General features: G+C 35.2%; 1 protein-coding gene across 1 annotated transcript; it reads right to left on the reverse strand.

Annotated features, from left to right (window-relative positions):
• Positions 1 to 773: 773 nt before the first annotated feature.
• LOC105129371 (endoplasmic reticulum metallopeptidase 1-like) lies at positions 774 to 10,509 on the reverse strand. Its single transcript, XM_011031392.1, has 21 exons — positions 10,166 to 10,509; positions 9,971 to 10,056; positions 9,755 to 9,856; positions 8,984 to 9,090; positions 8,809 to 8,909; positions 8,459 to 8,546; positions 7,967 to 8,055; positions 7,580 to 7,719; positions 7,309 to 7,471; positions 7,023 to 7,158; positions 6,771 to 6,867; positions 6,295 to 6,424; positions 5,141 to 5,200; positions 4,918 to 5,036; positions 3,864 to 3,988; positions 3,033 to 3,257; positions 2,668 to 2,828; positions 2,021 to 2,184; positions 1,312 to 1,394; positions 1,149 to 1,234; positions 774 to 1,048 (listed from the first exon to the last, which is right to left on the reverse strand). The coding sequence occupies exons 1-21, from the start codon at positions 10,370 to 10,372 to the stop codon at positions 905 to 907; spliced, it is 2,613 nt and encodes an 870-aa protein (XP_011029694.1). The 5' UTR covers positions 10,373 to 10,509; the 3' UTR covers positions 774 to 904.
• Between the last annotated feature and the right edge of the window lie 3,145 nt (positions 10,510 to 13,654).

Below are 13,654 nucleotides of genomic sequence, written 5' to 3' on the forward strand. Positions count from 1 at the left end.
TTGCATTATAATTTTAAAAAAATTGCATAACCAAACATAGATATGTAATGGATAATCATATTACATGATTTATTACCTCCACAAAATACTTAGTGTTATTGTCTTTCATAAAATGCAATGTTACACATTGTTTTTATGAATGTTAAGATACGATTAGTAACCCATTTTAAAACTTGAATTGCTTAAACCCTTTGATTAATATCATAATTAATCACGTATGCTGGACCAAGCATTCAAATTTATTGATTCCTTTTTAATTTTTCTGCTTAAAATGAAACACCACGAAATCATTAATGATTTTATAAATAAATATAGAAAAAAAAAGAAAAAAAAAGAAAAGAAAAAAATGGTGGGAGTATTATTAATTATCAAGTGCAATCTCGAGAAGTAACGGGTAACATCCTAATAGTTATTCTCTATCCCACTTTTTAAAAAATAAACAAACACAAGTATAAGAAAAAAATTCTTAAATGAAGATATTATTATTATTTTTTATAAGTCATGAATTTTATTTATTTATTTATTATCAATTTTCCTTTTCTTTTTCTTTTTCTTACTAATAAGATACTAATACTTACTCCATCAACACTGAAAGATTTTCCCTACTTTTTTTTTGGGAGCTAGGTATTTAATTTTCTATTTTTACCAAGTGGCAGAGGCTCAAGTTGCAGAACCTGAAACCACTTGAAGCAGATTCTACTCATGTTGGTGCATATATTTACTGGCTTCAGGATTATTGTCAGACTCATGCCACTTTGTAATCTTTGCAGTTCCAAAACTGAACAATGAAACAATTTAAATTAAGCTTCAAAAAAGTATGCAAACTGAATTACATTTCCCATGAGTCTCATCTGGGTCTAAATAATTTTCAAGCCAATGTTTGGGCAAGTTTATGCATTGGCAGTCAGAAAATGTAGCTGGACATGAAGGAAGAATAGGCAATGACATCAGCCCAGTCTGGGAAAAGGCCCTTCAACCTCCTTGCTTCATCGTCTAAAACTTGGTCTACCACAGCAACTTCCACCCTTAAATCATCAGAACTGCTAGCCTGTACTTTCCAAAGAGAATTTATAACTCTTTAACAAAACTGAACTATGTCTAGAAAGAATCATCCTCGTAGACTAAGCTAATCAAGGACAGAACTTTACCTCTAACCAGAAAGTCCAATTTCGTTGGCTGTTTCCACTAAGTCTTATTATGTAGGATGGTGGACCGCCATCAATTGTCTCAGGAACTGCCCGATTTCCAGAGTGATTAATTACACAACAGAGCAAAATACTCAGAGACAAGTGGAATCTTAAAATTTCGTACCTGAAAGCATATTGTCTGCAAATGACCAGCTTGATAAAGGACCGGTAATGTTAAGGACTGCTACCCAAACCTCCTCCAAGTCACTAAAAGACACAGCGTATGAAGATTAAAACGATATCTATGTTTGATGATATAACATATGCACACAAGTATTCCAAGCGAATTAAAATTAAGAGTTTTTCTTAGTTGTTTCTCTCCTGTGCAGTCAAATAGCATTCCCGGTGTTGATATTTCATTTTTTGCCGTGTCTTGGATCTATAGAACATCTACCAATTATCCATTGAAAATACAAACTTCTAAAAGTAAGTACACATATTTTCCACGATATATGTATATGAATGATAGATTTATAATTAATCAGGCAAGAAGCATGTGGACAGTTCGCTCATTAAACAGAGCAATAATCTTGTTAAAGTAATACCACAATCTTCTAACATCATCCTATGGTTCAAGGCATGTGGGTTTAGCTGAGCTAGACAGCACACCCTCACCTGGAATAATCCAGGTTTGAATTCCTCCCCTAGCAACATTGTGCACTACTGTCAGAAAATGCTCCAACAGTTTCTTGCATGAGCTGACAGTTGAACTGAGTATTCCTGTATCATATCCCTCCAAACCGAGGATGCAAAAAACTCAAAGAAGCATATTTTTTAAGCACAAGACAAGTTTTCATGCACTTCCATGCAGATCAACAGTACATTCTACTCACCCCAAATAAAATTCCAAGTAAACTCTCCGAGATTTGTCGCTGGAAACGCTATGTGGCTTGTAATTAGATAAGTGGGGGAAATATCTATAGCGTTTCAAAATGCCATCACTCCTTGCTGGGAACTTTAAGCTTTGAGAAAACAAGAAGGGCACTGGAAAAATTCCCTGCCAAATAAATTATATAAAAAAACAGAAAGAAAGTTACACAAAATAAGGTTTATCAATGAATTTGATTGATTTGCAACCACTTTAGAACATATAATTCAAGATGAAGTAACTTGCCCTTCACGGGCACTAAAACTAAATCTACCACTTCATTGAAAGATGAGAAAACCTGGCACACCACAGGAAATCAACGCCCCTCCCCCCTCTCTTTAAATGAGGCTGTTATGGAAAATGACCAGGTTGGGGAGAGAGGAAAGATTAACAAATTGAAAGAAAATTATCACGTGCTTCCAGATTTCAATAAAAAAGGGAATGTTGCCTAAGGGCAGGTACTTGTGATTCAAATACTGACACGAGAAACCAGCCATCTGTTGTGATTGTGAGTTATATAACTTGTTACGTCTAGACAAGGCAAAAGAGCCACCTCAAATCATAGATTTGACGTAGCATTAGCAGCTGATATTAAATGCGAAATTTGCTTACCATCCAAGTCTCTCGGTGAGACATATTAGCAGTTTCAAAAGATAACTCTTGGCCAATATGCAATTCCTTTGCCACTTCAGGAGCATATTTGAAAAGAAACAATAAAGAATTGGAATCTACAACAGAAAATTCATAGCTGGAGTCCACAATCCTATTTACATCTGTCAATCCACAGAAGCAAAAGAAGTTTTCAGACAAGATGGCTGAGAAAGGGGGCCTAAAATCAGAACAAATAAAGAAGCCCATAACAGAACTAATAATTGAACTGTGTTCATAATTCACGCATCAATGCAAAATCTTTCTAGCAGTTATAACTAGCTAGAGTTTTAAAAGGCTTTAAGTATCAAGTGCTCTCTTCTTCATACCTGTAGTAACAAGTGTATGCTGAAAAACAACCCTCTTTGGTGCGGCATTGCTGTATGGAAAAAATTGAGATGAGAGAGCCAGAGCAAGTACACTAATATGCGACAGGAGCTGCAAGATCGAAGACCGAGCTAACCAATGACTACAAACAGGTATTAGTGGGCCCACACACCAACCAGTTACAACCCCAACTGATGCTGCCACTACAACATCAGGAACATAATAGCCTGCAAGAAGGGATCTGGTAATCATAATCCACACTTTACTTCAGAGCATATAATCAATTGCTCAGTTATAACTGTACAAAACAATCATAATGGTTCTGTAGAATATTGACTACTAGAAATAGATATCTATCCTATAGCATACTTGAAAGTCATCGAGAGAAGAGTACAAGCAGAACTTTGAAAGGGATATAAGTGAATCATCCTCTTTTAGCCATGTCAAAGTTGAAAATACCACCATATGACACATAATGAAGGTGGTCTATATAAAGTCGATCCAATAAAATGAGACATCATATCAAGTATTTTTAACATTTGCACCTCAGATAAAAAACAAATAGAAAGGATAATTCATATAAGAATCGGTTGGAAGTATCTGATACTCCAATTCTTTTTTTTTTTTCCTCTACACCTGTCCAAAAGTTATCAACAACCAGCACTGTAAGGAAAAAAAACACTTGCTGACAATATTATTTATACAAAATTCAATTTTCCAGTTAAAGTACAGAAATGAACATATATTGATGCCCGTCTCACAATCAGAAGAACAACCAGAAAAAATCCAATTGATATAAACAGCATCAGAAAAAATAGTTTAGGAATACTAACCATAGGGAGGTGGGACGACACCCATCATGCCCATCTTCTCAATCAAAAATTGGGTAAGAAACCCCCCAAAATATACCGAGTATGCAAGACATGGAATTAGAGGTATTACATAAAAAACTGCTGACCTGAAAGAAAGAGCATCAGTCATAACCACTTCTGTTTTTTTGGCTACCATTTGCCACCTTTCTTCAATTAGAAAGTGACTAAAATGCAGAAGAAGAAAAAGGACTTTAATGCGAGAAAAAAGAGCAAAGAGACAACAATCTATGTTCCATTTGGCGCTATCACCCACATCTCCTGCAAGACTGTTTCAAGTCTCCTCGTAAACAAGAAGAAAAAAGAAAAGAATGAAAACACTTAAAAAAATAAGAAAGTGCACGAAAAAATTGTGATCTCTCAAAATGTTCCAGAATTAGCTAAGACAACAAGCTGTGCTTTGGATCCAATTAACAACAGTCCAAAACCATGTGCAGCAGAAAAAAACATAAGATGCATTTCAACAGTCTATTAAGAGGATCACAAGGAGTGGTTCTTGAAAATATTCAGAAATAGCAAATTCAATGTAAGGACAGCTTAATGGCAGCTGTTGTGTCAGAGTGCAACATGACATGTCTTGAAGAAATCTAAAAGACATTGCAAGTCAACACCTATCTTTCAAGGAAGGCTCCAAAATGATGCTATAAGAACACTAAAATGGAAGTCCAGCATACTTGAAAGGCGGAAAATCAGCCAGTGTAGATATTTTGAGGCAACAAGAACTTCAGTGTATTAAAGTTCATTAAAAAGTCACCAAAGGATAACAGCTCCCGTATATGGGATATATAAATAGACACAAATCACTGAACAGCAGATATTTTGCAGCATGCTTCAACTATTTATAGCAAAGATAGCATTATAAAGCAGTTCTAAGAGACACTAAAATAGAAGTCTCCATGCACAACATCACAAACCCGCAATGCAACACATGCAACTTCAATATAATAACCAATTGAGAAGAAAATTCCAGCCAACATTCACAAGAAGGAATCTGATTGTGATCCATCGAAACCAGTACCTTGGTGATTGATGATCACTGGACTTGATAGATAGGGAAAAGAAGATCCATGCTGGAAGCATAGATGCAGACACAGAAAACGTCAAAAACCCTCCACTGAGCCCAGCTACAAGATAAGCCTGTCTTTACTATAGTTAGCCGTTGAAAACTTTAGAAACTATCAAAATCTAGAAGGCAAGTGGATTTTTTCTAAAATAGTAAACTAAAAATAGCAATTACATACTGAAGTTAAGCAAGCATAAAATCCAAATGCTCCCCAAAATCTTGCTTCTTCAGCTAGTGCCTGCAAAATATACTTCATTTCAGATATCTGCTAGCTTCTGTGATGGATGATGCAACTAGACTAGATTTAAAACACCCAGGCGATGCATGTGAAACTCCATCAAACTGCAAGAAAGGCATAGTGCTACCAAACAATTTAAAAGGGATGTAGAAAAAAATTAGGATTAGCCGCACAACACAAGTCAAAGAGTCCAATGAATCAAGTCACTAACAGTTGTGGTGGAATTGCATATTTTATGGAAAATTTATCTTTGGCAATTTGGACCCTTGAAGGGGAGTCTTCAAAAGAGAACTTGGAGGCAATCTCACCCTTCTACCTTTTAACATGGAGTTGCTTGCTGATCTCAAGGCTCAAAACAGCAACCTTGAGGTCGCAAGCCAAAAGGTTTACCTTTACATTGTGCCAAGCAATAGCATATTGTAAACATAGGAAGGAAAGAAGAAAATTTTTTATGAGAGAGAAGTGAACATGTCCACCATCCATATGAAGTAGCTGACGTAATTCAAGAAGATAGTTTTCAGCAATTGGTTATTTTCACAATTATCAAATATCCTAATTAGGTCTGCTATTACAATTAATGCTTTGCTTTTCAATAAGGCCCTATTAAAGGAGAAGCTCAACAATATAGTAATCAAAGTAAAGACTGACCAAAAATTGGTCACCGAACTCTACTAAATGCCATGCATATCGAAGGTTTGTCATCCTTGGCAACTAGAGGACATCTTGCCCCATTTATACAAGCAACCCATCTTATGATCATGTTTGTCTATCGGTTTTCAATTCCTAATAAATTGGTTTTCTATATTGTTTCCTCATATTCTAATGCAGACTTGCATTTGAATCAATTATTTTGAAATTTCATCTCATTGGTGAAGTCAGTAAAATGCAGCACGACTTGAACACCATATTAAATGGCATGTATACTCATTATTATCAGTAACCAAAGATGTTCCATATGAATATTATTACCTAGGATGTACAAATTCAAAGAAATCCTGATTTGCGAACACTTCTAGCCATGTGTTTAAAGAAAATGTAAAAGGCATGGCCTGGGTAAGTGATTTCTCAAAAAACTATTTGCTATGTAATTGTACCTCCTCTGATTTCTTGATAACTGAAACATCTTGAGAGAGGGGGAAACAACCCCAAACAGTTCTTGGAATTAGCAAACCAACAAGTGAGCAGGGGATGAACATCAAGAATGCCAGGTATGGATGTGCAAACCTGCATTTGAATCTTGCATGTCAATGTGAACCATGACCAGCAGTAACAACATCATCTCTCTCTCTATCTCTCTCTCTCTCTCACACACACACACACACACACCTCCTCTCACAGTTGAAGCTACAGCTACTCCTAAGATACAGAAGAGATTTATGGTGTCCCAGTGAAGTTCATCATTATAACATCATCATCCAATTGAAGTTCATCTTGTTGTTGAATACAATGAAACTACTGAGAAAAACCATGAGCCACAGTTAAAGCAGACACCACGCTCACACCTTGTGAACCTTTTCCCATTCAAAATACCAGGGAGAATAAATCAAAAGAACCAGAGGAACAAACTCACCAGCCCAAAGCATAACTAGAGAAGAACAGTTGCAAAATAGAAAGGATAATCGGGAAAATAATTGCCAGTATAATCCCGGCAGCATGGAAAAGCAGTCCTGGAAAGTAAACAGGATCTGAGTATTATCAACAAAATCTTCAATATGCATGTCTTGTGTTTATTAACTTATCAATGTGGAGGTGGGAGTGGGGTATCAGAGCATGGAGATTCAGAAGAAAAAATTCAAATAAAAATCAGCAGTAGAGAATCAACCTTTCACAAAATCATAGAAGATTGCAAAACATGAACGTGACCTAGAATCCCAAAAATGCAAAAGGAATGGCATTACAAAAAAGATGGCGATGGGAATACTATGGAGTACCACAGCTACCCTTCTTGAATAGAAAATCTGAAAAAAAAAAAAATTATAGATAAAAGGGCGATGCTATGCATTACTCAAGGTCATAAAAGGTCATATAGTGAGTCATAAATGTGATAAAATTTAAGAAAGAATAATGAAACATTGGATAGAGAAGATGTCATAAACTTTGCGGCGTACAAGGAACCATGATAAGTAATCAAAGAAAACAGCCCTCTCATCCTTGTAGTCATTGGTTGTGGCTTTAGATTCTCTTTCTCGAGCACTTTGTAGCTTGGAAGAATTTGTGAAGGCTTTGAGTATGCTTAGCAAATTTTCTCCACGAGCTTGAATGCTCCCAGGTCTGGTATGAGTACATTCAAATGCATCAGAGGATGCACTTAAGAATAACGCGACAAAAGAATTCCAATGATGTATATTTATATACCAAAATAGCAGATGTAGAGCATACAGTAATTTGTCCAATGTATCAAAGGATGTATGGTAGTAATAACCACCAAGAAGAAAGATGATATCAAGGCTTGGAATGTTTCCATGATCTTGGGAAAATATTCTGTAATCTGTATCTCCAGGAATCACAGGAAAGATGTCCTACATAGAGAAATAGATCATTTAGAACTGAAATAATTAATGCAAAGAGAGGACATGCACAGCAGATGGGTATTGGAATAAACCACACATATATGTCAGGAGAATTTTAAAGTGGCCCAGGTGAATATGAAACAAAATCAAGCAAAAAATATTTGTTTCTTTGTTTCCTTACAAGTAACCACAAAATAAAATACTCATCAGAATGTGTTGAAGTTAAATTTATAAAACAAGAAAAATAAAAGAAAACCTGAGCAGCACTATGTGCCATGGGATATACTGCAGACTCTGCATATACTTGAGAAGGCCAAGACCCAGGTCCAGATTGGCAGACTAAATCTGTTAATACAACAGTATTCACATCAGCATAGAGCAGCAGGACCATTACACGGAACTCTGAATCATTAAAGAAAGTCAAAAACTTATGTTCCCAACTACCAACAAATAATATTTTAATTCATTTCTTATATTTTCATATCTGGCAGCTTTGGAAGTGAGTGATGTCGAGAACATGGTACATTTATTCTGATATAATGTGAATGCATGTTGAGCTAACTTTAAGAGGCTTCCCCCTGGATCAATCATGATATAGGAAAAAAGTTGCATGTTCTGCAGATCACAGGCTGCTTTCTGTTTTCTGCTCTAAATCCAGTTCCCTTTTCCCCAAATCATTGAGTCAATGTTCCATATGCATTCTAAAAAGGTTGAGAAAAAGTAACATTGGAATTGGATCATATCCTACCAGGACCAGCAGTCCCAGATGCTTCCACGTTTATAGAAGCTCCAACTGAATCACGCCATTTATGTGTCGTCATGAAGCCATGTGAACCCTGAGACATCATAATCAACCAAACGCTTTTAAGATTAAAGTGAGAGAAGTTAAATAGAAAATAACTTGATAAATAATGGTCTACTAAATGTGTTTTGAATGCAAGGAATTTGTTGCGGTTGTCCAACAAGGTAGGACAAAGAAAGCTGCATTCAGTATGTTCATAAATATGACTTGTCCACGATGGAAATGGCAACACAACAAATGTTTTCTTTTAACAAAAATACTCAAATAATAATATTGCTTACAAACAGATACTATACCAGCATAAAAAGTTCTTCTGCGCCATTAAAAAGAAAAATAATTGGCCGGGGGGGGATCCATCCAGATTCTACCGTAACTCTAGCTAATTCCAGCATTGATGCTGCAAAACAATGAAAACATGTAAACTAACGTCTTTAAGGCAGTCCAAGTGGTTACGAGATACAATGTACTCACCAACGCATGAACCACAATCACCAGCTCCTGGTGAACCGAGAGGACTATCAAAATGGCCATTAATTAATACAGATGGGTCAGTTTCTTGCAAATCAGCTGATGATATCCTGTTATCAAGTAGAAGTTAGTCCAAATGTTGTTTTCCAAAAATCTAAGATAAAAATACACTCTTTATTATCTAAAAAGGCATACATTATACCCAATTATAATACTGCACATGCAAGATAAAAGCGCAAAGAATTTATATGACACAATCTACTATCATTGATCTCCTAATCCAATAAGGCACCATTTCCTCATTGGTCGTTTCCTATACATCACTTAGAGCTTCCCTCTAAAATGTAATGTAATACCTTTCTTAATATTTTTTCTAAGGTAAAAAAGAAATGGTTCAACATTTTCCCTTCACAGGATTCAGCTTCCTAGCTTTTGTTCGAGCAGTGAACAATAAAGTTTCATACGATACTTCAGAATGCTGTTAAAATTTCATGTGCTGAATAGCTTATATGTAACAAGTCAGAGGCCACAATTTCTTGACGAAGGTGCGAAGTCCATTCCTTTCAAACTGGAAGACACATCCTTTCTTAGAGGATGTATCTCACCTCCAAGTGAAATCTTTGATCATGCTTTCAGGGGAGTTCCATATAAAAATAGAGGTCCCAGTAAGCAAGGGAAAAAACACATCCCGTTCCCCGATGATTCTAGCACAAATCGAACGTCAGCACAAACTTGAAAAGGCAATACCATTTGAGCAAGGAGTAAAGAAATTACCTGGCAACAATATTTATATGGTCTCTATAAGCAAAAGATATGCTGTGGCCTAGAAATATCATATTGAAGGAACCATTAACAGTGGTCTCCTCAACCTCAATCCTGCAAATAAATAAAAATTAAAAAAAGTAATAAACCAAAATCATAACTAAAAATAAAAATTATCACTTAAACGGCCAGTCATACCACCAGCATTACTGAAGAGAGACTAACAACCTGATATTGGATTCAGCTCTCTCCTTCAGCATTTCTAACTGCTCTTTAATATACGTTGCGGCTTTTCTTAATCCAGGACGCCCTTCCTTTTAATTTATCAACATTAAAAGCCAATGAATAAATAAATAAGAAAATTGAAAACTCCGTAACAAAACAAGAGGGACATGCAAGCACAGAAATGAGGACGGGACTGACTTGACGATCGTCTTTGGTTAGAACTGCAATATGGTGGATGGCTCTGGCCTCGGAGAAGCGATCGAGAGGGGCGTCGATCGAGAGGGGCGTAATGAATTTCATGTGAAGTACGGAGTGAACAAGAAGCGATATGATAGTGTAGATAATGGCTAGAAAGAAGATGAATTTGAATCCAGATACGTCTCTTGAGCTCAGCCACGACGCCATTTCTGGGTGTCTCTGTTTTTTCCGTTTTTTCTTTTCAATTTCCAAGATTGGAACGGGAAATATTATATAGTATATTGGAGGGAGAGAAGAAGAAGAATGCGTTGAAATTTTCAGCTCAGAAGAGTGTGGGCGCCGAGTTTTGTATCGGTGTCTCAAGTGGCAGTCGATTTAAAGAACTCCCTCTCCTCTCCCTCCAGTTCACGCTTGGGTGGGTGGGCTACTTCTTCTTCTGAGCCGAAGCTAAGCTTGTCTAGTTTGTTTGGGCCTTAATAAGTAAATGGACTCGAAACGGAGGTATCTCGTGCCACCTTTCCTTAAAGCTTGATATGCAAATTGCGGGTTGCTTCCCTTTCGTTCACCTTAGAGCCAAAACCCAAATTACATGTTGCAAGCTTGCAACCACGCTCCCGGGGAGGGCAAAGGCTTTACAGTGAGGGCTGGACATTCGGAGTGTAAGTATGTGAGAATTTCTCGCACAAAGCTTCGTATGCATGTTGATTTTTTTCTAATAAATTAGTATATATTAATTACTATGGTGGCATGTCTCCATACGACATGGCAGACACTCCATAAGGTATAAGCTGATATGGTTTTAGCCTCGTCTCTTAGCCAGTATATAATAGTAATAATATCATAACGCCTCGTGCGAGGAGCTTGGATAGCACAATATGATTAACGTTCTAATGAATGCCATCGAAAATGATATATGTTTATCATTAAAAATGAGTCTTTCGACCAAAAAAGTGACATTTATGCTATATAAGTGCCTAAAGCCTTTACCTTTTAGCTGATATAAGTGCCAAAAAAATGATTTATAATGTCAACAATAATATGTGTAGGCTCGTCATGTAATAGTTTTTATTATTAAAAAAAAAACATATTTCAAGAAGAGAGGCAAGACTCTCATCTTTTAGCAAATACGAGATAATGACAACACTATAACCCTTTAGAGGAGGAACTTGAATAGCACAGCATGACTTTATTTAGCACAATATGATTAACGTTCTAATAGATGACAACGATAATGATGTGTATCTATGTCTATATAAAGTGAGCCCTAATAGATATTATCCTAGTTTACATAGATTCTATCACGTATTAGGTTCTATCATTGAAAATGAGTCTTTCGATGGAAGAGGAGACCTTTATGCTATATAAGTGTCTAGAGCCTTTACCTCTTGGCTCGTGTAAGATAATGACATCACCATAACTCCTATGACAAGATATGGGCAATGTATAATGGTTGACGTTTCCACATATAATGTCAATGATAATGTGTGGGTTCATCCATGTAATAGTTTTTATTATTGAAAAAACATCTTTCGAGGAGAGAACAAAACTCTCATCTTTTAGCAAATACGAGATAATGACAACACCATAACCCTTTAGAGGAGAAACTTGGATAGCGCAACATGACTTATTTCTCCACTGACGACACCAATAATAATGTGTACTCGTATTCACACATGACCGACCCCTCAAAAGGTATTTTACCATCCAACATGGATTTAAACATCTAACAAGTTTTGTTTTTAAAAATATATCTCTTAAAGAGAGATGAGATTTTTGTACTAAATAAATGACTAACTCTCTTGTCTCCCAATCAATGTAAAACAGTGACATCTTTATAACCCCCCAAATGAATGGCATAGGCAATACATCTTTGTTGGCATTTTCATACATGACATCAATGGTGATGTGTGTCCACACTTGTACATGATAAGCTCCTAAAAGATATTATCTTAGTTGATGAGAGTTTAGAAAAATAATAAGTTTTGTTATTTAAAATGACTTTACTATGAAAAGAGAGAAGACTCTTATGTTATATAAAGGACCAGAACTCATGCTTCATATCCAATTTTAAATTTATAGTTAAGATGAAATACTATTTTAATTATAATTTAATTACATTACAAAATAAAATTTAAAACAACATTAAGTGGGAAGTATTATGTATAAAAATTAGTGTATTTAGTATTGCGATACAAGATATTTTTTATATAATTCAAAATAAGTTGAAATTATTTTATTTTCATTCTTGACATCATCGTATTAAAATTATTCAAAAATATTAAACAAAAATTAAATCTAATATATTTTTAAATTAAAAAAATTTAAAAATATCTTTTTGAAAAAAGATATGTAACGACAAAATCAAAAACACTCAGGTAAACTTTGTTAAAGCTCCACTACTGTCCGGGGTAAAAAAATGCACTGAAGATCGAGTTTTTTACCTCGCAGTGAAAAGCGTTTCTTATCTCCTATATTACCCGTGACATGCATGTCTTTGTCTTTCTAATATAGCGAAACCAGGGGACAGCATCGAACGAAAATTCAAAAATTATCATTCTTATCTGATGGAATTCACCAATCAAAGCTCCAGACAAACCAGTTCGGAGGATGACTTTGTGAAATCTATCTCCAGCCCAAAGAGACAGGGGAAGGCAGCGGGATCCCCCAGCGCTATTTGTTTTTTTTTTAAAAAAACTACTGTGTACATCCAACCCCTCGTACTTTTTCAATTAATTCAATTTAATCCCCATGCCTCATAATTTATTAGAAAGAAGATCTTTTATTTCATTTTTTTTCAAAAATAAAAAACCCCTCTCCCTATGCGTTATTTCCAAACAGCAAGATACGCATTACTGAAAATTTCCTATTAGACCATTTAAATCAAATAAAAAAAAAATTAACTTAATTTATTGCTTTAATTATTTTATTCTCGATAAAATCAAATCAATAATACATAATATTTTATATACTAGCTAGTATTTTTAAATTGTAACTGGAAATATTTTTTAAAATACATTTTTTAAACCATAACTGTAGAAAGTTAACAATATTAAACACATACTAAATGACTAATGTTTTTTATTAATAATTAATATCCATAAAAAAAAATGAAGGAAGTTTCCAAGCTTGTGGCGGGTTACCTAACTACGGGCACAACTAAATACTAACACACCCTATAATATTATATACATTAGATAATATTTTAAAAACCACAATTAAAATTTTTGTAAACCTATTTTTTAAAATTATAATCATAAAAATTATAAAAATGCTTGTTTTTTTTTTTATATTATTAATAGTTAATATCCATGGAAAAAAGAAGGCTTCCGAGCTAGGAAGTGGCGAGTTGCATTGCTACTGTTATAGCCATGTGGGGAGTTAGGTAGCGTGGGTGACATCCATGATTCTCCGTGTTGGCTTGTTGCCATGCTTTCAAGTCTCAAAAAGTTCCTTCCTCTAAAAAGTTCTTTACAAAATGCCTTTTCTGCC

The sequence above is a fragment of the Populus euphratica genome, unplaced genomic scaffold (assembly GCF_000495115.2).
Source record: "Populus euphratica unplaced genomic scaffold, PopEup_1.0 scaffold18.1, whole genome shotgun sequence".
NCBI classification, from domain to species: domain Eukaryota; kingdom Viridiplantae; phylum Streptophyta; class Magnoliopsida; order Malpighiales; family Salicaceae; genus Populus; species Populus euphratica.